This window comes from Rhagoletis zephyria, unplaced genomic scaffold, assembly GCF_001687245.7.
Source record: "Rhagoletis zephyria isolate East Lansing unplaced genomic scaffold, Rhagoletis_zephyria_1.1 Rzeph_scaffold_04339, whole genome shotgun sequence".
In the NCBI taxonomy this organism is placed as follows: Eukaryota; Metazoa; Arthropoda; class Insecta; order Diptera; family Tephritidae; genus Rhagoletis; species Rhagoletis zephyria.
Window position 1 is genome coordinate 9,820 of NW_016161422.1, and position 26,724 is coordinate 36,543.

Consider the following 26,724-nt stretch of genomic DNA (forward strand, 5'->3'; position numbering starts at 1 on the left):
TATTCATAACTTACCCAATACTTGTATTCCAATGGAAAAATGATTTGCACTTTAAAAGGGCGACTTGCAGAAGTGACCATTAAATAAAAATATTTATTCGTTTTTGTGTGCGATTTTAAATTTGAATTGCTTCTTTTTATTCTAATAAATTATATTATTTATGCGTTTATTCCCCAAACTCAATTTAACAAATTTACTAGTCATCATTATTCTATTATTATTTTTTTTGTTTTCTTTGTTGTTGTATCTTTAGTATTTGCGATTTTAAAGAGCATTTTAAAAGGGTGCAAACTCTATATAATTTACTAATCAGTGACTTATTATTATTTAATATTTTTAATTACTTAGTAATTCACAAAATTTTGTGTATTTAAATTTTTCTTACATTCTTGTAGATTCGCACAAAGCGAGAGGTCACTCATGAATTGTACGGAAACAATTATACGGACAGTTTAAATAGCTCTTCTCTACACGATTAATAAATTATTATTATTTTTGGTTTATTTCAAATTTGATTTTGACATTGTCCTGTTTGTGTATGCGTGTATGATTTTCTGAAAAGTTGGCAAAATTGCTACCTATACATATGTATATTTAACTTCCGGTCGTTTATTTGATCCTTTAGTGTTATGCTATATACGTACATATGCTCTTTGTATACAAAATGTGTTCACTTCGTTTTATATGTATGTATGTAAGTCTAATTTTTTGCCTTTGAAAATCGTTGAAATATAATAAATATTTATCTAGCAAAAAATATATGGTTTTATATGTATTTGTGTATGTGTCTTCTTTATTATTTGCACAATTGCTCAATTTGTTTACTATGTATAATTATTTTATTTATGTATGCGTTAAATTTTTTTACCATTTCTAATAACATTCTTTTATAGACATTTATTAAAAATTATTTAACAGTAGACTTATTTAAGAGCAACTATGTGTGTATGTATTTGTCGACAATCGGCGCCATTGCCAACCACATCGAATCATCACGATCCAGTTGTGGTGCTTGTGCTCGTCGTTCCGCGTCCGAAACGGGGCAGGTAGAGGCCGAACTTGGATTCAATGCCGTTGAGGAGAGGCACAGCGGCGCGGTAGCCTCCAATATGATCGGGATTGAATTTTTGTGCAGTATCATCAATGACATTTGGTTTGTTCACCACCGAACCAGATGGATGCGAGCCACCGAAGTCAACATAGAAGAGGCGCTGCAGCAATTCGTAAGTGACCAAGGTGACACCGAATTGTGGTGAAGAGCGGAAGACACGAGCTACGAGAATAATACAATGTAAAAAAAAATAAAATAAAATAGCCTAATCAAATTTTCAGATGACATTGTACATGCAAACTTACCGGCAGTACCCTTCCAGAAGGCGCGTGGTCCCTCTTCGGCCATGATTTTCTTTGTGGCATCCCACACGCCCGTATAGGTTGTCTGACCTGAGCGCGCCACAACCTGCAGCCTGGTCTTGATCACATCAGCGGGTGTTACGAGTGAGGCAGCCGGCACCCCAGCGATTGCACCAGCCGCTAGTAAGGTCAGCGGATGATTATAACTAAAGAATGATAGAAGTAAAGGGGTTTTAAGTATAACGTATACATACATATCTACATACATAAATACATACACATTTTCGAAAGTGCCAAAAAAAAGTGCCTACGGTTGCGGGAAAACAAATACCAACGCGAAAATTTAACAAGTTTTGGCTTTTTTTCTTTGGTTTTTTTTTTAATTTATTATTTTTTACAAAAGTATAGCTCACTATCTAATGAAAACCATGTGAGTCAAAACCTTAATATTCGTACAATTTAAACAAATTTTCATATAAATTTCAAACTTTTTATTCAGAAATTTGCTGGCTGTGTTTTGTATTTTCCTAAATTTAAAAAATAATTGAAATGCATGACACCGTCAGCAAAATATAATTTTCAAAAGTCGACTGCACTTAATTTTACTAAAATTGAATGGGCTACAAAACAGCACACCAAATTTTTGTCTTAAAAGTCTAGTTAAAAGTTTGAAATTTCAATGGAAGTTTGTCGAACTTTACTGATTTTTTTACTAAGTTTGAAATTCGGACTAACACGATTTTTGTTAGATAGTGAGCTATACTCAGTGGACGGACTTTGAAAAAATTAATAGTGGTAGATATTACACCCAAAAAATGGTAGAAGTTGGTACATTATTTAAAAGAAAAAAATTAGATACTTTTTAATCATATGAATTCACCTTGAGATAAATTGTATTTTTATATAAAACAAACAAAAAATTATTTTCAGGTCAACAAAATCTGTGTTCGTATGGAAAAGTAGCTTATGTCGAAAGGCTGGCTTTAGTATAAATCGGCATTCGCAGCATACGATTGCGAATGACTCACGGGCGCTAAGCCGTTAAACAACTTTTAGCAAATAAACGTGCAAGAAATAGTTCCGATACTAGCAATATTCTTTTAAGTCTCATCAAAAAATTCCTTGTCGTTTAAAAAATAAAGGGAATGCCGCATTATACTAAAGCCGGCCTTTCGACATAAGCTACTTTTCCATACGAACACAGAAATATTCAACAAAAAACCTCTACATTAAACCAGGCACGAATCACCACGGCATCCGTGATCGAACGCAAGGATTTGCATCGAATGAAATAAAATGACCGTTATTTTCTCTCCAATACAATAACAATAGCAAAAGCGAACTCAATACCGAATGGTCAAAAAGAAATTTCGTATTTCGTAATTTAATAGGAGAGAGGCTCCAACCATTATTCTCCGCTACAAATTTTTTTTATTAAAGTTAGATTTGAAATGGTTGAAGTCTGCAGCCCATTCGTTTGGCAGTCTCCCACACAAACGTTTGCAAAAGAAAAATATATACAAAAAGAGCTGATAGAGATGCAATTCCACTATTAAATTGGTTATGGTCAGAGTTAACTTTTCATTTTTATTTAAGGTGTTGGATGAAAAAATATGTAGTATGTTCATTTAAATCTCTTTGCTTTCTTTCCGGAAAATATTGGTAGATTTTTAGCCTTTGTTGGTAAAATTGGTAGAAAATATAATATAGCCAAAAAGTTGACAGATCTACCAATAAAGTGGTAAAGTCCGTGCACTGGCTATACTTTCATAAACAAATAATACAAAAGATAGATAGCCAAAACTTGTTAAAATGTCGCGTCCATAGTTATTTTTAATACGCATGCTCCAATAGCATATGTCCCATTCAGGGTTTTATTTTTTTATTTTTTTTTTTCTAAAATGTTGAGTCTATCAGTGTTGCCAGCTCTATCGTCCAGATTACAGTTTTGTAAAAATTACTTCCTAGTGCAAATTACAGTTTTTTCAATTTCAGATTGGAATCAATAAATTAAAACATCTCTTATTTTCAAATAAATTTTTAAGCTATACAGGGAAAAAGCCCGTCCACATTTGGCGTTGCGTTGGCGTTGTTAGCGCTTCAACAGCTCTTTTTTTCTTGGAGGTTAGAGTTTTTCTGTTACAAAGAAATATGGCAATACTGGTATCTCTTAAATGACTACGCTAATTGGGAATATCGTATTGGTTTGGTTAAATCTTAATCCCAGTCCCAATCATAACCTCAATAACGGAAAGGAGCAGAAGGGAGAGAGACGCGTTTCTCTTCCACTTACCCATCTTCATCGGCAAACAGAGATTTTGTGTGCGCATATGCGGGGAAGTAGATAGCAGAAAACGGTACGTCACGCAGCAGACACGCGCGTGCACCTTTGTACAAGCCAAATAGACCCAGGTCACGCACAACAGATAAGGCACGTACTTTAGCTCCTCCCGCGATTTCACCGGCAACCTGTAGACGAATCTTAACAATTTCCAAAGGATTGGTGAAGACCACTTGTGACGCGCCGGCCTGAAAGGAATCGCGAGAAAAGCGGGGATTAGACTAGTCAACATTTATCTAGTTAGAACGGTTAAGTAAGCTCGCCTGAGTACCCATTCCGTGCAAGCTCCCTACGAAAGCTGAGGTGAACTTTTTACGCAGTACACAGAAACTATGAAAAATGCTTTGCAAAACGTAACTGAAACATTTTGGTTATATTAATTCTCGGGTACTTACACAACCACCGGCCATAATTTCGGACCACCCTGCTATCACACCCTGTTTGTCGGTAAATTTGTCGCGTACAAAATCGTTCACAGTGAGCTTGATGGCTTTCTCGGGCGCAACGCCCATCAGCTGCGGTAGCAAGCCGCGGTACAAACCAAGTACACCCTCGTGGCGGATGACCTAAAGTATAAAAGATAAATTTTGCATGAAAAGTATTCCGATCACAATTTTTTTACGCCCACCTTCTTAAAGCAGTCCCATGAGTTTCTGTAAGCGATTTCTCCTATGAATGAACCTGTGCGTTGGTTCTGCATGCGTGTCTTCACCAAGTCAATGGGATATACCACAGTGGCGCCCACGGCTAAGCACATAAATAAGCAGATGAGCTTCAGTTACATGTTAAGGTATGCGTATGTTACTCACCGCCTGCCAGAGAACCGAGCGCGAAACGGTAGGTACTCTCCAATATCTGTATGAGCGCTGAACGATCGGCCGGACTCTCGACGGCCTTGATCTCTGCCAAACGTGTGGTGATATGCTTCGTGTAGTGCTCAGGCGAAATATTGTTCAGGTCATTGTAGACGATGCGTCTGAATAAGAAATGAAATNAGAATGTAAAATAACATCAATTATTAGTTATTCACTTGCCTATTTGGATCTATTTTTTTGCGTCTCCACCAACTTTTTTTAACCAGCACAATATAGATAAAACATGTACAATTTTAACATATGGAGAAAATTACAAGAAAATATACGTAAAACAACAAGGGAATGTTAATAACATTATATATCAAAATGTATGATATTCTGAATGTATGAAAATGCAATATTCCAAGACAAAATTACAAAAAGAGAGAGCTACTTTAACACATTGAGTGCCACGTCGCACGTTTTTCTACGGAACCTAATACTTGTCCTACGCTTTCGTGCCACACTACATGAAATTTATGATTTTAGAGTAGTCTGATATTCCCAAAACATTTTGCTTTTTATCTGTTTTATGATAAAAACTGAGATACGATTTTTGTTTGATGAAAACCTGCGTGGGCTCCGGCGAAGATTTTTGTCAAATTCACCTCGTACTTAAAAGGGATGAAAATGTAGGTACAATTGTACCTTTTTCCGCCGTTTTCTGACTAAAGGTACATTAGGTATAATCACTAGATTTTAGGTACAATCAACTTTTGATCAGATGAATTTTTATTCTTATTCTTTTCTTTTGCCTTTACTGTGATAATATATTTACTTGTCGTCATGGGAAAAAGTGGTCAAAAGGAAGAAATTAACAAAATCATATTATGTATTCTCTTAAATATTTTACATTGCATTTAGAACAGCCACTACGAAAAATTAACACTTTACTTAGCTATCCTAAAATTCTTAATTCTTGTTATTTTTTTATATTCGAAATTGGAATTAATTTCTTCCATAAAATGTCATTGCTCCCTAGACCGATGTACTCCCCACTCGAATGACGGTGTGAAATCTTAAAAACGCTCTACCTTTGCAATTGTTGGAATGCATTTTTTAATCTATTGAAACTATAAAAGCTTAAGTTCCCCGCAAATGATAACATTTTAACTTTTCTATTAATTTTATTCGCCCATATAGTCCGGGGTCTAGGATTTCATATTTTCAGTAGTTGGGGGCCTCAAATTGAGGCAATTGCTTTTTAACCTATATTCGCTATTTGATTTCTAAAATATATTTTAACAGCTTAGAATATACCTATGGCAATTCCCATTATTTTCTATAAACTTGCTGCAGCTATTAAAGGGAATCGGATAAATTAGCAGACTTTTCCTGTTGTTTTATAAAAAGTTGAAAAAAAGTAAACCAAAACTGCTTAACAAATGTCGAAGAGGCAAAATTCGACGAATACACCAATACATGTGAAATGATTTGATATGGGTACGTTGACGAATACAGGGTTCTGTAAATTGTTCGGCCGATAGCTATGAACTATGTACATTAGAGTTGGATTTTTTAGTTCAATATAAAGATTAGTTCACTTCTAGTTCGTTCAGCTCAATGAACTAACTCTTCTGAGTCTTAATTCGTTCATCTTATTGGACTATAGTTCACCTAATTGAACTAGTTCGAGAGAAGTAGCTGAGTTACAAAACAAAGATGTATGTTTTATTACTCATGCATACATATAGAAGATTGAAATCGTCGCTGGAGTAATGAAATAGTGTAACATGAAAAGTATAGTTTTGAGAAAAACGAATTTGAAGTTTTTATAAACCATTACAAACCATACAAATACAATTTCGTTTTTCGGGAATAAATTAGTGAGCCAAAAAGATATTTAAGAAAACTAAAGATTTTTGTAATAGATATTACAGGATTGTCTATCCAATGGAGCATTTATCGAATAATAGTGTACGTGGCATTTAGACTGTTTCTTTATTCGAGCGACGAATTAATCTGTAAAATAAAAACCAAATTTTTTCTACAAGTGGATGGTCCTCTTCTATAACGACACAATTTAGTCGTCTTCATTCATTCGCCTTCTCCAAAATCACAACAAGATGTTTGGCTTCCATATGGCGATTCAAATTTCCATGAGAATCATCAAAAATGCTTATTGAAACTCAGCAGTGCCTGCATTTCATTTTCTTTCCTTGAATTTTGCCTTCGAAATGCGACAAAATTACGCTTCGCTTTGGCATTTGCAAGCGATAGTCTTTTCTTAAACAACACATCCCAAAAACTCAACTCAAGCATTTACTTTTTTTTCACAAATTGCCCTAAACGATGTATTTAAAACATTGTAAATTCAGTGAAATAAAATGTCTTTTTAGCGCGAATTCCGATCAGTTATTTGTCAATGCCCTAACAACGAAAACCGTGATGTGATAATAATAATAATAGATTGGCGCTTACACATATGTTAGTGTTGGGCCGAGCTTCTCCTCGGATTTGTGGCGTGCGCCTTGATGTTGTCAGACAAAGCTGAGGACCTACAGTTTTACGCCCACTCCGAACGGCCATTGGATTTTTATGAGAAGCTGTTTTTCATGGCAGAAATACACTCGGAGGTTTGCCAATGCCTGCCGAGGGACGACCGCTGTTAAGAAAATACCTGTTTTCTATATTTTTGCGATGTTGCTTTGACCAGGGTTTGAACCCAGGTGCTGCGGAGTGGAAGCGCGCACTGCTTATCACTACACCACAGCGATGTATCGAGATGTGATACGTGTTAAAAATTTAGTTCAATTTAATGAACGAACTAATGAACTAGTTCAATTAAAAGAGCTGGCTCTTTCGCTCTTTAGTTCAAAAGCTCCCCATCACTAATGTACATATACCAGACCACTCGAGAAGTTCATTTTTACTGTTGTACAGTGTAATTTGCTAAAATGTTTATATATTTGCTAGAGTACCTCGATAAAGAATACAAATTTATTTTCACGGCTATTTTCTGCCACTTAAACTAAAGGTAGTTTAGGTATCATTACTCGTATTTCGATAGGATATTATACTTTTTCTAGTTAACTCGTTACGTAACTGACAATGGATAAGTGGTGTGCATGAATGTAAGCATGTACATATGCACATACATTAGGGTATTCGTTTTTTTACAAAGCTGATATTTTCTTGGGCCGCATTCTAGAACCTTAGAACTTTTTGCATTTAATTCATACATACATACATATACTTATACACATGTACATTTTCTTCAGCACCGAGAATGAATTTTTTTTCCATTTTCACGACTTTTACATCGAATAACCTAAAAAAATATTCATCAAAAAGTATTTAAAATTGTTTTTGTTGGATCTCGGGTTCCTACACGAAACAGTAAACGTGAAAAATTCATAAGTTCTTTAGGAAATGTAACTAAATTCTGGTAAGGAATTTGTTTAGTACTTAGTTTCTTGAAGACTTGTTTAACGATTGTTTTGAGAGCATAGTCTAATAGCCTTATTCATAAAAAATAAAGTAGCTTTATAAAAGGTTTGTAAATTTAAAAATTTATGAAAACGTCAATTTATAAACTTTTTAAAACTTACTTTATATTTTATGAATAAGGCCATAAGTATTTAGAGATGCGACCCAAATAAATAAAACAAATTGTTAAATAAGGCACATCCTAATGTACTCGTGAATGATATCTACATACATATATGCATTTACGTCTATCTCCATACATATATGTATATTCATAATCCATGATTCATTTGTTGTAAGGAGAGCTTACCCAGTTTGGTGAAGTGCGCCGGTTAATTGAAAGAGAATATCAATTTCTAATGGTGTAATTTGGCTCATTGTTTGTGCGGCGTAAAGTAGTTCGTCCTTTGTCACTGGCTCGTGGCGATTACCTTGGGCAGCGTGCAAATAGATGCGTTTAATCAATTCCATATTGTTGAGCAGCGAAGTAAATGCGATGAAATAAGGGAAGCTCACTTTGTGACCTTCAGTGACCTATTGATCCAAACGAATTTCGACAGTGGAAATACCACATTATTTACAAGGAAGCAACTTTTACTCACCGCTACTAAGTTATCCTTGACAACGGGTGTGAGTAAATGCCTCTTCACTTTAACAATAATATCCTGAAAATCTAAGGGTGAGATGTATCCAGAACCAGCTGGATCCTTACTACGGAATGCTTCCATTGCATATTCCTCATGGAAATCATGGAGCAGCTGTGTGAATTCCGCATAATTGATGGGGCGGTTCTTTTTCTGCAAATAGAATGTAGAAATTTTTAAATTGCGAATAAGTGTATGGATTAAGAGTGGATGTAAATAGTGCTCACCTCGCCGAAATACCGCTTTATAAAGGAACTATCTAAATTAAAAGGTATCTTAGAATGCAGTTCGGTTTTTTGTACGATATCGACGAAATCGGCTGGAAGGGGAAAGACAAATATTTTACTTAATTGAAGCTAAAGGCTCAAACATACCTAAACTAAATATACAATGTATATAAAGTTACCAACTCTTGTGTTAAGCTGACTATTTTCTCTTTCTCCAACTCACCGTAAGAAACTGTGCCATTGCCCTGGCGATCGAACAGTTGAAAGGCAGTTTTGTAGAGAGCATCGGGTGTACACAGCAGTCCCTCAAAAGCCTGGAACTCGACAAATGAAATCAACCCATCTTTGCTGGTGTCTGCGATGCTGGCCAACAAACGTACGGATTCCTAGAAAAAGCAATTGGTGCTGTATTAGATTACTAAATGTGTATTGCTAACACATCGGTGCCACGTAAATAAATAATTAAATCTATTTTTGGCATTTCGGCTACTTCATATTCTAGTATCTCAAACAATTGTTTTTTTTCCTTTTAATTACTATTTAGTTTTGTATGTACATATACTTTTTATGGTCTTTAAATTAAGCAGCCCCATTTGGCAAATTAGTTTCAAATACTTGAAGCGATAAGAGTTTTTTATGATTAGCTCTACGTGTGAGCAACTACAACAATGCTCCGCTGTCTCATAAATTTCGCTAACTATATTTATACTTATGCACTATGTATGTAAGTATGTACATATGTATGTACAGTGAAAGCTCCATAAGCGGCCACCGATGGTGACTTACTTTTTGTCAGCTTATGGGGAATTTCGGAAAAAAATTATATTTACTAAAATTCTAAAAAATATATATAAAATAATAAATAATAAAAAATTTTAATTGCGGGTGCCTAAATTCAGATAATATTTAGGTATCCTTCAATAGATAAAAAGAGAATGAAGGGAAAATAAATTCAAATTTATGGCGTTTTTTTCTACCGACAAATCTCATTGCTCGCTTTGCTGAAGCGGCAAGATGAGGGCAATGAAAAGTAAAATCAAAATTTAAAAAGGAAAACATCTTTGAATATGGACGTATTTACTTGTGACGGCTTATTAAAGCTTCGTGTCCGCTTATGGGAGATTTTTTTTTCATAAATAGACATGTTTGAGTGTCCGCGTCCGTTTTTGGGAAAGTCCATGTATGGGAGAGCATTTTGTATAAAAAAAAAAAAAATTGTTCGTTCCCAAGAATGTGTCCGCTTAAAGGAGATGCTCGCTCATTAGAGCGTCCGTCTATTGGAGCTTTCACTGTACCTACTTATAGACATACATATGTACATTGACATACATTTGATTTGACTGGAACGTACGTGCGAGCTTAGTGCTCAAGCCGCCCCCCGACGGAATACGTGATGGTGGTACCGTGGGGATCGGTACTTGGACAGTAGGAGGTTTAGTTTGGGTTAAAGCCCCACACTGCTTACACACATACATATGTACATATGTTTGTTAGCAAATCAACGCGCTTCCCACTCTTGTGCTGCCGCGAAAGTCATGTGTTGCGCATGTGATTATTTTTATTTATTTAGGGGAATCGTCCAGAGTAGATAACATTTTTTCTCTTTTAAATTAAGAAGTAAGCGTTGATTACAACTATTTAAAACCCTTTTAAAAATTAAAAATATGGAATGCCAAAGCCTTAGCCTTCTTTCACACGTTCCGGTCGCCGGTTAGCCGGCACAAAATATATGACACCGGATTAAGCGAAAGCGGCCTGCCAGTTAACCTGAAACCGGAGTGTGTGAAACTGCACTTGAAGTACTCTCACTCATAAATCGATAATATACAATATGTATTCTGAAGTGTTTGCCGATTGCAAAAATGATTTTATAATTTTTTTCTTTATATACATATGTAAAGGTTTATGTATGTGCATATGTAGGCATGTATAAACACTAGGCAACCCGCTAAAAAAGTTTGTAACGTCTTTAAGGTTCAAAATTATTTCGGGAAAGAATATTTTGAGAAAGCCACGTGCCAAAAGCAGCCGAGATCGTTTTTTCTACGTAACTACCGGCAAAATCTAATCATAAAGATCCGTTAATTAAAAAAAAACATTTAAACACATCTGGTTTCCATGTTTTAGGAAAGAATTTCTTAACAACGTCGAAAACGTTCAAAAATAAAGGCCAGTATTTAAATAGTTAAAATAAGTTAATAGTAAAAAACAAATATTATTAAAACAAGCTTTCTAAATACGAACCAAATCGGATTAAAAAACGAGCCTTTCAAACATCTCGACTCCTGCGCCACCTATCGGGTTCTGAAGCAACTGTGAAGTTCCAAGTCTCTAGGCCCTCGGGAAGTTGGATACAAATTTATTGCAAGATTTGCCCCTAACAAACTTACGTACATACAGAGCAAGTTAAATATAAGCTTGTAAACCACACCGAGGCAAGATTGAAATATGTGACTACAGGTTACAAATTCAACGGAAATAACGCCAATTGGCACTATTTCGCATACTAGTGCGCAATAAAATCAATTGACATTATTACCTTTTCAAAAGCGAAATAAGATCTGTTGACATTATTGCTCTTTCAAACATAAAATTTGCGTAGCTTGGCGGCCAATTCCGAATTCGTTCAAAATATGCTCATTTAAAAACAATTCTTTCTGTGTTCCTCCGGGGTTTTTGGACACTGTTTCTTCATTCTCGGTGCATTCATTTACTTTGTTTCCAATTTTTTTTAAATTTATTTCTCTTTTGAAAAGGAAATAATGTCAATTGATTTTATTTCGCATCACTATGGGAAATAGGGCCAATTGTTGATATTGTTACCTGCCACCTTGATATAAAACAAAAACGCTTTTGTGAGGTTCTTTTAAGACTACCGTTATTAAAACTTAAAAAAACACGATCGAATTAGTTTTTCCTGAATTTGTAACCCGATTTTATTCGATCTACAATTTTTAAAATAATCCGAAAATAGTTTAGGAAAAGGGAAAATAATGGAGCACCCTAATGTGTATGCCAACTGTTGGTATCATTGTAGAACTTTCATGACAATTTTTTTCTATTTTATTATCTATACGCGAAAAAGTTTGTGTGGGTGCCTTATTATGAGAACTACAACATCCAATGCATGTACATACCTAGTTGCTATTTAGGTACATATGTACATATATATGCATGTACATATGTATGAATGTATTTACGCGAAAAACTTTATGTTTGTACGTAAATGTATGATCAAAATTTTTTATTTTAAATACAAAATAGAATAGCGTCACACAACATGACGCAAAAGATCATTAAGGTCTTTGCAAACGGTACGTGTTATTTGTTATCAAATGAATAGGTATGTAAATAAATATCTACATATGTACCTAGTAAATATGTTTGTATATACATACATACATACATGTGTAGATAATTATGTAGTATAAACAATGTACATTTACTCACATCATTGAATGTCGCATCTGTAAAGAGTCCGAGAAATTTGCGCACGAAATCCTCACTGGTCATGTAGTAGTCGCCATCCTTTTGTAATGAAGCGTATCTAAGGAAGACTTCCCGGAGTTTATCGGCGCTGGCACGTTTTAGAAACGATGATCCCTGCAATGGCAAAAACATATACATAAATTGATAACTAGATACATATGTATGTACATATGTGCGAGAGAGTAAATTAAATATAAGTTGTGTTCTATAACAAAATTAGCCTTAACCAGCCAGCAATCCAAATCGAGAGCGTAAGCGAAAAGCTCTCCAAAATGAGAGGGAAACCAAAAAAGTTACCGAACAGAAAATAAGACATCACTGGCAAAAACAGGAATAAGAAGACCCACCAGCTGACTTTATTTATATTTGTAAAGAAACAGAAATGTATGGTGCCGCCATGGAAGAAAAAAAGGAAACGGAACGTTGAATGTTCGCCAGGAACATTGGCTGCCTGGTTACTGACTTTATGATAGTACTAAAGGCCATATCACACGATTGGTGCATTTGTACAAATTTGTACATTTTGAAAGTTACAAAGTGGTATTGTTTGGTATTGTTTTTTTATTCTCGGTAAAAAAAATACTAGACAACACCATTCTGTGACTGCCAATATGAACAAATCTGTACAAATGCGCCAATCGTGTGATATGGCCTTTAGTAATATCATAAAGTCAGATACCAGGCAGCCAAAACGCTACCAAAATGCGAAAAATCCAATCTCAATTTTTAAGTGATGGATAATTTTTTGGCGTTATCGAACGCCTACTTTCAAAACTTAGAAATAACTATTACAAATGTTTTTGTTATTGAACGCGGCTAACTCTGAGCAATTAAATGAGGGAAGAAATGCAATCTAAAGGAGCGCGATGACATTTGCGGTGTTCAGAGTTGATTTCAAAATGGGTTTTGCCACTATTTTTCCACTATTTTGCATCGATTTCCGACAGTTTAATGCTGAAAAAGCTACAAAATGTTAATGTTGTATTCCGGAACGAACTGTGAATACCTCGATTGAACACAAAATTTGTATAACTGACTGCCGATTAAAGTGAGTAAGTAATGAGAGTGGAAGAGCGAAAATTCATATAATCTGACCATGTTCATGAAATCTCAATGCTCAATGCGAATAAAGGTCAAATATGTATGTATACATACATACATACATTCATATGATTAGAAAAAAAAGAGTGTATGCTAGAACACATACATTCCTACACTAACATATGTATGTACCTGTATATGTACATATTTAGAATCGTATGTATGTATATATGTATGCTGGAGTATATGCAGTTATATATGAGTACATTTATACTTATATGTAGATATTTTAGTACTTATGAATTCACTTACAGACTGAGGCATTTTAGTGTTAATTCTTTTTGTTTTTCTTATTGATATTATTATTATTTATTCGATGAAATGTATTCCCTCTGAAAGTATGTATGTACATATGTATGTATTTCGCCACAATATCGCGTCCCACCTCGTTACTTTAACTATTATGTATGTATGTAACTACTATTGTTCTTTAATTCCGGATGGCACTTTAAATTCACAACTGAAGCGATTGTCAGCAGAGCAGCAACTAAAAAGCTATGCCAATAGTGCCTCTCATTATCAGCACAGCCGGCTCGAGCACGTCTTCCGCTCGAATTTCGCAAGTAACACAAATTAAACAATTAGGCGTGTTTGAATGTATTTAAACAGAGTCGGTTGAGATGAGAAACTACTAACTGGGCGCCCAAAGCGAGTAAGAACAACTTTTGAAATTTATTGCAAAGAAGCACGGAAGGGAAGAGGGCGTAATTTAAGTCCGATTTCGAAAATTTCCAACATATTGATTTTTTGTACCAATAACTGTACCAAGTGGGTAGATATTGATAAATTGATCACCGATATATGTATGTAGGTAAGTGGTTATGAAACCTTGTACACACATAAAGATTTTCGGTTGGCATATTTCAGCTCATAAATATATAAAATTTCTACCTTTCATTTAACTCCGGCCCTGTTGAAAATGTTATTATCTCTCTCGGACTCTTAAGAACGAAAAAAGCAATTGCTGAGCGTTAATGCCAGAGTATTAATAGGCAAAAGCTATCTCTCCATATAGGCTCATTCCACGGTAATCGATACCGAATGAAATGAAAATAAACTTAAGAATTGGAGTGTATTATTTCTAGTAGTCAAGAGTAAATAAATCCATCTTTCAAGACTGAAAGCCAGAATTCCGAATTTTATCTTAAAATTACATATTTTTATACTTTTGGTAAAAGGATTACGATGGTGTAATTTTAAATCCCAAATTTACTGTTGTTCACTATGCAAATCAACTTCAAAAAGTTCAACTGTTAATAGTAATACTTTTATTTCTAGTATCCGCACCAAAGCAAGACTACTAAGCTAATTTGTTAGCATATTTAATTTAATGATAATAACATCCCGAAACATGATTTATTTCTCCGCTGCTCTGCTTAAAAAGAACATTCCTTTAATATTAGAAAAGCAGATCCAAATAGAGTTTGCGAGCTTTACTGAAAGGGCGCACCAGTCCCAAACGCATGACCTTTACCCGGACCTAATACCTACAGGCCCCACCTACTTTAATGATGACTATACTGCGTATGCTACAAGTCTTATTTTTCGCGCAAGAGGTGGCTTACTTAATCTTAATGCAAGATCGTTTAAAAATATTTCTTCTAAGACCTGCTCTATTTGCAACTTGAGAGCTGTTGAAGACACCTACCATTTCATTGGGGAATGACCTATATATAAAAATATTCGTATCGATTATTTTGGTGAGAAAGTCTTGCACCTGCCAAGAGTTTTAAATATTCTTAATGATGGTAATTATCGTTCGCTGCATATTTATATAAGTAATTGCCTTAAATATAGAGAGCTGATTGTAAATTAGTTTTCTTAAATATATATATATAATATTGTTTAGTTCTAAGTGCAATGCAGACACACAACATTTATTGTTATTGTCTATGACCTTTTATTTATTTAAGTTTTAAAGATAAATAAAATTACTACAACTACTACTACTACATCCCGAAATATCCCGGGATCCCGAGATTACCAATTTAGGCTCCCGAAATCCCGGGTTTTAGAAAATGGTCCGGGATTGGATGCCTTAGTGGCGATGATATGATCTCTCAGTGCCTCAATGGCTTTGCATGTATGTATACATATGTATATGAATTTCGTACATTTACGTACGCAAGTAACTTATACATGTATGTATATATATATTTGTTGATTCGTTAAATTCGCACGTGCTCTACAATAACAAAAAACCTTTTTAAAACATCAGTAAAAGACTATTTTATAAATATACATATGTCTATTTTAAGTATGTATGTAAAACAAGATTTGAGAAATATGTTATTTTACTGTTTAAATAATGAGTTTTTTTAGACTACACTTTATGATCGTAGCTTTTGAATATATATGAGAAAAGGATTGTTTAGGTATAAAACTTGTATTATTATGTGAGAAAAGGGTTTTTAAGTAGACGCAAACAATTCTTATGATGATAATATTTACAAAAGTAAAAATGGAAGATGTTGAATGACTCACTCATGTTGTTCACTGGTCATTTGACAGCATACTTCTTCATTAGTAAAAGGTCGCCAAAAGATAAGGTTCCAGCTTTTCAGGCTAAATTTGTATTTTCCTTCAAAATAAACGATATTTATACCATCGTACAGTTCCATAAGTAAAGTAACTCTTCTTCTTACCGTTTTTTCTGGCAGGCTGTAGGTGTGTGTTTGGCAGGCTGTAGGTGTGTTTTTGATTAGTNCGGAATATCAACGGCGCTTGGGAGGAAATGAAAATGGCTTATAGTTTAGTTAGTGTGGGCGTAACTTAACTTGCGTAAGATATCGTCAATGTTTACTCAACACGTCAACTTAGCCAGAAACGGAAATATCCTGTTTTTTTATTCTCCTTCTCAGCTGATGGTCACTTGCCCGCCTATAACGCACATCAAAAAATTTCTTTACAAAAAAATATTGCTGTGGGCATTATATTAAAATACGTTGCGTAAATTATGTCTAGACTAACTGAAACTTAACACAAAACTTTACGGACTTTCGAAAAAATACTGTCATTTAGTTGGTACCTCGGTGCCTTTTTTCAACAGCTGGTGCTAAAGCCACCGAGAAACGCAACCACTTAACAACAAAAGGCTTATCAAGCTTTTGTTTTTGCAAACTTGGCTAAAGAGTGCATAATTATCGCCTCTAAAAATACTAGTTTTATTTTATTTAAGGGTAATTAACAAGAGAACTAGAAATTTTTTATGGAAGTGTTTTTGTGAATACTCACTGTAAAAATGCCTTTACAAATTCGATTAAACGACCATTTATCAAGAATTGCAATTAATTCTTTTTGGCTTGTGATTAATCATATCATTAATTAATCGATTAGTTTACTTTTTTGCAATCCTTAGGTATAAGTTTGGTATTTATTTACTTAGTCCTGAAAATTAATTATTGGTCGTCTTTCGAGTATCGAGAAGCCTGTTTAATTTAAAGCAGTCTAAGGTTTGCTGCGTGCCAGAAGTGCATATGCATTTTTTCGGTTTTGAACCGAAACTGTGCATGTACGCATTACTTCGGGTTTTGTCATATGCATTATTTCGTATTCACAGTTTCCAGATGCACAATTTCAGGGTGCCTAGCCGCGCCTACCTCTCACATAACGGTATTTTCGGAAAATGCAGAAACTACGATATTTCCGTAAATACTGGATCCAAATTTTAGAAAATTAATATGTGAAGTAGAATTTTGCCATAAAACAAGACAATTATGCTATGTTTGAAAAATGGATGTGGCACCGTCCACTTCTGAACAATTGCTGTAACTCAGTAACCGCGTCACCAACCCTCACCAAACTCGGTACGAGCATTGCTTAGAGTGAAACTGAAAATCTTCTAAAAATTTTCTAAATCGGACATTAACCACACCCACTTCACATATAACGGTATAACAGAAATACGAAAACTGGAATAAATCAGTAACTAAAGAAGGGCAAGGAAGAAGGTGCAGTGCACGCTTCCATTCCGCGCAGGGTTCAAACCCTGGTCAAAGCAACATTGCAAAAATATAGAAAAAAGGTTTTTTATTGACAGCGGTCGTTCCTCGGCAGGCAATGGCACACCTCCGAGTGTATTTCTGCCGAGTGTCTGGCGTAAAACTGTAGGTCCCTCCGCTTTGTGTGACAACATCAAGGCGCACGCCACAAATCGGAGGAGAAGCTCGGCCAAACACTAACATATGTATGTTTAAGCGCCAATCTATTATTTTATTATTATTATATTAAAGAAGGCACTTCACACAAAATTGACGTTTGCAATAACCTTTAAGCAGAAAATGATATTTGCAAAGTTCTATAAAACGGTCATGGCACAGCTTACTTATAACCAGGAGGATCCGAGAATGCGTTCATGTTTTGTTCTAGTTTTGCATAAGAACAAAATGTAATGTCAGGAACGTTTCCATAAATGAACCAAACATGGAAAAAAGTGTTGAGAGCGGTCTGAACGGGAACAAAATGAGAATAAAAATTTCGGGAACGTTTCCGTAAAGTAAAAAATGCGAACGTTCTCAAGAATCACAGAATGAGAGCGAAAATTTCGGAAACGTTTTCAATGACAACAAAATGAGAAGAAATGTTTTGAGAACCTTTCGAAGGAGGATCAAATAAGAACAAATGTCTGGGGAACGTTCCGCTAGAGAACAAAACGAGAAAAAAAGGCTGCGTATTGCGATGAAAAATCGTTTCAGTGGGAAACGCTATTGTTAATTCTAAGCCGTATAGGCTGGATAATTTCATTTTCCAGATCGTTTATCATTCAGGTGAACTTTCCATTTAGGGAAGAATTTTTCATTTTATGTGCACGAAAAGTTCGTGTCTTAAGTCTTTCGTTTGACTTAATCTGCATAATAATCTTTCAGTTCATTTGGCTTAATCTTAAAATTCAAACATTTCAAACCAAGAATGATCGTGATTTCAAACTAATGGAACAATTTTGTTCTCGCTTCCATACTTCGCGAATAGTCCAGAGAAGATTTGTTCCCGTTTCGTTTTCTGCCAGAAAGTTTCTGGGTCTTTGGTTCACAAATGGTTCCTCAAGATAGAGTTTCTTAGATTTTTGTTCCCATTTATCTCTTCGCCAAAATGTTCCCGACAATTTTGTTCCCAAGTTTTTCTCTTAGAAATGTTCCCCAAAGTATTGTTCGCATTTTGTTCTCTTTGGAAGCGTTCCACGGGGGTTTGCTTTTATATAATTCTGGTTCAGAACGTTCCCGAGAGTTTTGTTCTCATTTTCGTTTTTGTGTACACAAGTACGAGAACAAGATTTAGTTTCGATCATTCCTTTTGTTCTCAGTCCCAGCTTATGCCTATATTCTATAGTATTTCTCGGTCTTTGATATATTAATTTATACCAATAATAATGAAATAAATTGGCACTTACTCGTCTCAAAAAAAAGGGTACAATGATTTCTTTTTCATATCGGTCTCCAAATTTGGTTTCGCTCAAATTTTTGATATTTTTTTTGGGGTTCTATACATGAAATAAAGTTTATAAACAAAATAAACAATTATGTGGTGAGAGAAAAACATTCTATTAATTTTTCTGCTCTTGCTAAACAGTAATGTATAATGTTTATGTATTTATTTATATACTGTGTGTATAAGTGAATTGTTTTGCACATACATAGGTATTGCGTGTTTATTTTAAATCAACAAATTGTCTTACGGTAAATTAATAAAATATCAACGAATGCAGTGAATTACTAGCGTGAAGCAGTTATCACGTTTTTAACATATACAAATACATACATACATACATAGTATACGCATACATAAATACAAATTACCAGATTTAATTACATATAAACATTTAATCGATTAAACGTAAATGCAAATAAGCCTCCTTGTTGCCAACTAAGTAGATTTATGTATTGCATTTACACTAGGGTTGTCCAAAAATACACAGGAAAATCAACTTTTTGAAAATTTGGATTTATATAAAATAGAAAATAAGGCGACCCGCATTTTTTCATTTTACAGTCGAGTAATATTTAACCGTGCTTTGTAGTTTTCCATATATTTTTTAAGGGGAAAATAAATTTTTTCGTAGTTGCTATAAGATCGTTAAAAATAAATATTTTTTTTTTGAATACAAATTTTTCCCATCATAAATCTTTCAACAATGGATTTATGATGCAAATTTAACTGCAAGATTTATAGAGCTTTAATTTGACACCTAGTTTTTAAAAATCAAACGAATGGAATGAATTACCAAAACTAGCAAAGATAATTTTATGCATTTGCAAAAAAACTTCTTATGTATTTGAGAAAGTGTAAAAAAGATCAGATTTTTATTTTCTCTTTCGAAAGAGGAAAAACCGTACTTTTAAATAAAATAATGTAAAACATACTTTTATTTGCGTTTCTTATTCATCTCATTAAAAGATACTATTTTTTGAATTTTTTGTTAAAAAAAATTGTTATTTTTCGAATACCGGTTTAGTTCTTTTTTAGGTGATAAATTGCCTTCACAAAATACCAAACACGTACACATTGCAGACAACAAATTTTCTAGCCCACTTATGCGGCACTGTACGGCGGAACGGTTCAGTATTAATAGATAAGAAAATGAAAAATAGGGGCTGAAAAAAATTGGACCTACATTTGTAGGTATAAGACCACGTTGCATTATAATACAGATGCAGAAGATTAATATTATTAAAAATTATTAACATAAGTTTTTTTTTGAGTATTGCTCTTTTGTGTGAGCTCGGTCAAAGTTGGACTAAATCATCAATATTCACTTTTGAAACACTAGTAAAATAAATTGTTTAAATAATTATTCAACAAGTATATATTTTATACAGCAAAACTTTGTTTATTTTGTTGTTAAAAACTAAGCAAAATGGGCCTACAGTGCTGTCACTCTTTTTATGTTGAGTATGTATGTATTATATATATGTAATACAATTTTCCTTATAAGGCGTCCGTAATGTTGAGTGCTTTATTTTTATATATAAAGTTAACAAAACATTGTTTACGGCAAAAGGACGAAACACTGGCAATGTTCAAAAATAAGTAATTGAATATTATTAAGTTTTTATACGGCTTTAGAACGAAAAATATTTGTACTATTTAAATAAATAACGCGTTTTTTGAGTACATTGTAAATGTGTGGAAAATTTTTGGAATAAGTCTGAAGTTAACACAAATTTTTATTACTTTTCCCACTTCGACATTATTATTTTCCAAAATTTCAAAATAAAGTAGTCTCTTTCAGCCATTACTTCGAAAGGCATATTCAATTCCGGGTAAAACTAGGTACCATTTATAAAAATCAAGACAATTTCGGAGTTTATGAATTTTCTTAAGATTTTCCAAAATAATTTCGATGTAATTTTACAGAAAAATTGAATAGGTTGGATTGGATTTATTTTGAGGTTTCAATAATTCGTATAGAAAAATTTGAATTTTTCTCATTAAAAAAATTATATAACTTTATAATCTGTTTTTTGATTTTAATGAATGGTACCTAGGAATAAGGCATTATTTTAGAAGTAATCACTAAAACAGCCATATAAAAACTTAAAATCGGTTGAAAAATAACCGAGCCAAAAACTGTGTTTTTTTAAGTAAATGACCGATATGATTGAGTAAAAATTATAAAATTTTCTGTTACATTAAAATTTCTTTATAGGAAAAAAGCTGTTTGTAAACATAATACATCAGACTAACAAAAGTAAGCCGAAAAGGACGTTCATACTTAATAAAATTATAGAGCAACAACCAGCAGTTTACAAAAACTACGGAAATGGATATGTAAAGTTTTAAATTATTATTTATACGTTTTTTGAATTGGAAATTGGGAATGAAATGCATAGAAATAAACTTACAATGAAATTCTGGAATTTACGATTTATAAAGCACTTAAACCTATTTTCATTTTATTTTTTAATTAAAACTTCTCTTTCAGATCCTTTCTGCACTTTACCGGAAAATTGTATTACCAAAAACTGGTGGCATTTGTAACCGCAATTCTAGGTACATTGGTAACGTTGGCAACATATTCATGAATTCAGTTCTGGATTTTTGTAGAAATTGTAGTTTTCATATTTCACGGAGCAATATTTTGTTATCAGCTTATGAGAAAATTGTTATACCTATTCACCGTAATTAGCGTAAACTAAACCATCTGTCTCTTGTGTGCTATTAATAGAGTGTTCAAGCATGTATGCACATTAGACCGTACCAGACAAAAAAGTTACCCGATCACCTTCTTGAGGCCTTTTTAAATTTTCTGTAATTTCTTCGAAATTCATAGTCGGATTTTAAAGTTCGATATATCGATGTTCTTGTCTCCAGGAGTCTTTTTGGTTACAAACTGCATTCAACTCACTTACCCTCTTCTAGTGTTTACCCACCAGATCTCAGTTCTTACCATCCCAATGTCAGTAAATTAAAGCTTACTAAAAATCCCTAAACTTTTGTTAAGGAAGTATTCCGATTATTCCAGTAGAACTGTATATTTAACAAAACTTTTTTTATTGTATGTAGGTGTCACCGAAAAATTCAAAAAGGCGACTAAAAAATGTGTTTCGAGATTACCTTGCAAAAACACTCTAGATTCAGGGATGTAAGGCGAATTTTTCTTCGTTTGCTTGTGAGTTGGTTCAGTCTAATGTGCACACATGTGTACATACATATGTATATCTTTTACTTTTTTATTTACAACATTTTCTTTTAGACTATATCAGCTATCTACAATGGCATACGAACATATATATTTGTGGTTGTTGTTGTGCTTTTCTCTCTTTTGCTACAGCAATAATTCCTATTACTGTGACTCTTGGCTTGTGATTAAAACAACTTTTGTCTCTTGTTGCTTGTAGTGCTGCATTATGCCGACACTGCGTTATTGAACGACAACACAATGACCTTCACCGGTCGGCGAGGGAATGTGGAGGTATGCATGAATAAGTACCCTGTAGGAAATAAAACTACTTTAAAAGCAATTTAAAAAGTACTTTTTTACCAACTATAAGTGGTTGGAGTTCTTCCTTTTTTCATATAAGCAACTAACTTTATTAACATGGCCATGTCCTAGGAGCAGGTCAATTATCCGACTCTGCATTTTATTTCAACTAGTTTAAAATGCATTTGGTTTAAAGAACTTCAATGTCAGTATTTTTCGTTTGAATACGCATTCGTTCTGCACTTCACAAATGCTTTTTCATATTTCGAAGCCAAAAAAAAAAATTCATTTCAACATTTTGCCTCTGATGGGATTTGAACCCGCACCTTCTGGAAGCTAACAAATAACAGCAAGCACCTCTGCACGCTCAGCCACAGCCAGACATGTAAGTGTGCTTTCAAATGTTTAGTTTGAATTGTGTGCAAGCAGCAAGCCGATTGTCCGACTCTGCATTTGATTCCAACTACTTTAAAATGCATCTGGATTAAAACACTTTAAAGTCACTATGTTTCATTTAAATACGCTTTAGGTCTGCACTTCACAGATGCTTTTTCATACATCCAAGACACAAATTGTTTCTTTCGGTAAAAAGGGTATCAAAATTCGAAACATTTACTCACTTCACTTGATTCAAAGTAGTTTTTCAATTAGTTTGATTTTAAAAAAAGTCACTTGTTTCCGACTGGGTATCTACAGCACGTGAGCACAAGAATGGAGATGTTCGAAACGATGACATTGAGTATTGCGAGTGTTTGCTAGGGTACCAGGGGACAACATCAGCACCTAAATATTCACATGGAAACATAACATGTAATGCTTTTAGAGGATTTTTAATCACACCGAAATGTTGTTGAACTGATGGAAAATATACATATGTAGAATTAGCTCTTTTCTTACACAGCGAATCCCCTAAAACTAATAATAATAATTAAAGATTATATTTTCGTAGAAAACTTTTAAGACTTAAGATATTACGCGGCTTGTGAATTCCCTGATTATGCCTGCGTGGTAACTCTCATATAAGAGCGGTGTCCGTAGGCTTTACTGCCACTTTTAGCGCAAATTCTAAAATCACTGCCGCTGCCGAAACACTCAATTCAAATTATTTCGAGAAGTTTCTAGACATGTATGTACTTCAAATAAAGTTCGCAAAACTCATGATGATTATGCTAGATGAGTTATCTTATTTGACAATTTGCTTTTAAAATTTCTTATAAGGTAACCCAATGACAGAAAAGAAGGCGATACTTTTTTTTTATTTCTCCTACTGTTTATTGCGCTATGGTAAAGCTTTATAAACATTTTAGGTAAGTATGTATTTTCCTTAATTCATTTTTACACTTGTACTGCTACTGGTTAATTGTAATTAAACGGCAATAATGCAACAAACTGCTTATAGCTGTCACTGATGCGATCGCTGCTGCATTATAATTGCACTATAATTGTGATTTAAGGCTATCGGCGCATGTGAGTTCAACGAGACCACGCAAAGGATCTTGGATCCAGGCGAATTTTTCGTAATTGTCTTCTTGTTTTGCAATTTTGCTTCACAACAGAACGAACGCGCTGTTGTTGCCATAACGTCTCGCGAATACATTTTGTTTTTAGAGAATAGTAGATAACCGGAGCGACGCGGCACACTGTATGAGAACCAATGCATTAGACCGTATCACGATGTATAGGCGGAACAAAAGTCCAATTTGTTCTAAGCGACTTTGACAATTCACTAGAAAAAGAAACCAATTTAGCTGTTTTTACAGGGGCTAATGTTTACACTCCTAAAATACCCTGATAGTGAGTATTCAAAATTTCTTTAAACAACTTGAATTTTTTTTGTGATACGGTCTAATGTGCATACACACATATGCACATACATATGTACATACATATGTACATACATATGTATGTGCATATGTGTGTATGCACATTAGACCGTATCACAAAAAAAAATTCAAGTTGTTTAAAGAAATTTTGAATACTCACTATCAGGGTATTTTAGGAGTGTAAACATTAGCCCCTGTAAAAACAGCTAAATTGGTTTCTTTTTCTAGTGAATTGTCAAAGTCGCTTAGAACAAATTGGACTTTTGTTCCGCCTATACATCGTGATACGGTCTAATGCATTNTCTGCTGTGTCATTTGTAAAGGGGTGGAAATTCTCATTAAATTTTTACGCTCTTTTTGAAAAAAATACTGCATGGTCGCGTATACGATATGTATGTATGTACGTAGATATGTACATAACTACGTATTTATGAGCATGCCCCAGCAGCAAAAGGTAATGTATGGTAAAGTAAGTATACAGTCATCTGGCCTAAGAAAAAATCTAACCTGATACCATTCGGCTGTTGCAATTATGTATGTATTTATATGCACACCAGGAAAAACAAGCGTTAGAAATTATTATCTAATTCAAAAAAGGAATTAAGGAGTTTATTGTTTGTTTTTATTTTGGTTTTTTTTTTGTCTAAAACTAATCGTTATTTAGTAGATTGACTGGAAATGCATTACATTGGTTTGCGTGTTTTCGGTTAGTTTTAAAGACGAATATTTTGTGTAATAGAGAATGCTTACTCCCTTTCCTTACTGGGTGGATTTGCATATATTATGCACATATCGCACGTCGTCTTCAAAAGGAGCATAACTCAAAATTTGGCATTTTAGAAATTATGCGCTAAAAATGTACACATGCAATTGTTAACCTTTCAACAAAATTTTGGTTATAATAAAAGAAACATGAGGAAAAGTCTCCCTTGCCCATATGATTATCACGTGCTAAGAAATAGTTTTTCGCATTTTCTGAAAAAACGTGCAATTTTGAGTTGTGTCACTTTTGAAGGCAGTGTGCGATATGTACACTCATAAGGTAATAGATGTATTAAGAGCATGCTGGTTTAGATTCTGAGTGCAATTGACGCAATCAACAAATATTCTGCATCCGCCAATTTTGCGGTACGAAAAAAAAGCTTTCAAGTTCAACATAGTGTGTATCAAAGCCCAAGAGCCAATTGCTATACGAATATTAAAAAATACGTGTATGGAAGTTGGATTCTATTTACCACAAACTTCTATTTGGTATCAGGTCATCTTTAATCCATCTCCAAACAAACTTTGCGAAAACACTTTTCACTGTGAAAACTTCCTGACAAATAAATTTATTTTCATTTGAAAATAGAATCGTAATTTTATGTGAAGTGATGCTAAATGTAAGTAAAGTGTTTATCTTCATTAGAGTCCGTGTTCAAATAATTTGACAGCAGTGGTCTATGGTAATTCCTTTTCAATGGTTTCCAAGCTTTATTCAAATCTAATCACAGATAGGTATGTATGTACATATTTATGTAAATATTATGCATAAGTTCCTTCAATGTAATCAATGTTGCCAGACTCACAGTTTAAACTGTAAACTTCCTTTCTTAGACAAGCTTACAGTTCTTTAAATTACCACCTACTTTGTACACATAGCAGCTTTTTCGAAATTTCCGTTTTAATAATTTAAAATTATTCTCTTGGCGTTTTGTGAGTCAATTTTTAACTGTACTTTGCATTCAGTCACCACATTAAATGTGGAAAGAATATTTTCCCAAATCAATTGGAATTAAACAAGAAATAAACTTGAAATTCCAGCACTTTCTGTTATTCTAACAACTAAGGTTTTCTTGAAAAAATGCTCCAGGAGATACCAAAGATGAGGTATAGAGTCAAAAGCTCAAAAAAATTAACCAATGACGCCCGGTTACATCAATCAATTTTAAGTTTATCAGTCTGTTAAAACTGATTGGTGAAGCTGGTGATGAATTTAATTAAAACAGAATGTGATTTAAATCTTCTAGTTTACCAAGTCTATTCATTTTTAGTTAAATACTATCTGTATTATTAAAATCTGGCAACACTGTCTGTAATGGCAAATGTACTTTTAAATATTATATTTAATAGTCTGGGGATATTTAGTCACAATGTCTATAAAATTTTCATGGAATTATTCTTGATCGCTACCCCTTAAATGCTTTCATAATTTGGTACTAGCGTCAACAACGTGACACTGCCAAGGTCGGCAGCAATTAGCCGGAAAAATGCTAATTAAAATAGCACAACCACAGCGCAAATCGGAAAACGAAAATTCGAAAGCTTTTGGTGAGTTAATACGTATGTGTGTATATGTGTATGCTTGTACATATACAGTGACTCAAAAAAGTGACCGCGTGTTGATTTTTTTTTAAATATTCCAAATTTTTTCAAGTTAAATTTTCTCCCGGTATTTTTCTATAAAAATACTCTCCAAGCTTTTACCAAAACTTAAGAAAATTCAACAAATTTTCATCAAAATCTCAACTTTTAAAACTGAATCTTAAGAAAATTTTTGGGCATGC

The 26,724-nt window shown here is 33.8% G+C and overlaps 1 protein-coding gene across 3 annotated transcripts in view; it reads right to left on the reverse strand.

Annotated features, from left to right (window-relative positions):
• Positions 1-168: 168 nt before the first annotated feature.
• aralar1 (calcium-binding mitochondrial carrier protein aralar1) overlaps positions 169-26,724 on the reverse strand; it is a 40,330-nt gene continuing 13,774 nt past the window's right edge. For 2 of the 3 annotated variants that reach the window (XM_017625947.1, XM_017625949.1), the window contains exons 2-12: positions 12,299-12,451; positions 9,072-9,234; positions 8,849-8,940; positions 8,580-8,774; positions 8,288-8,511; positions 4,504-4,670; positions 4,323-4,441; positions 4,090-4,260; positions 3,647-3,882; positions 1,357-1,559; positions 169-1,273 (exon numbers count right to left, since the gene is read on the reverse strand). In XM_017625947.1, coding sequence (XP_017481436.1) covers positions 993-1,273; positions 1,357-1,559; positions 3,647-3,882; positions 4,090-4,260; positions 4,323-4,441; positions 4,504-4,670; positions 8,288-8,511; positions 8,580-8,774; positions 8,849-8,940; positions 9,072-9,234; positions 12,299-12,451 — 2,004 coding nt within the window. In that variant the 3' untranslated portion in view covers positions 169-992. Of the gene's footprint in view, positions 1,274-1,356; positions 1,560-3,646; positions 3,883-4,089; positions 4,261-4,322; positions 4,442-4,503; positions 4,671-8,287; positions 8,512-8,579; positions 8,775-8,848; positions 8,941-9,071; positions 9,235-12,298; positions 12,452-13,690; positions 13,935-26,724 lie in introns of those variants that run through there. The other variant, XM_017625950.1, reaches the window with a different exon arrangement.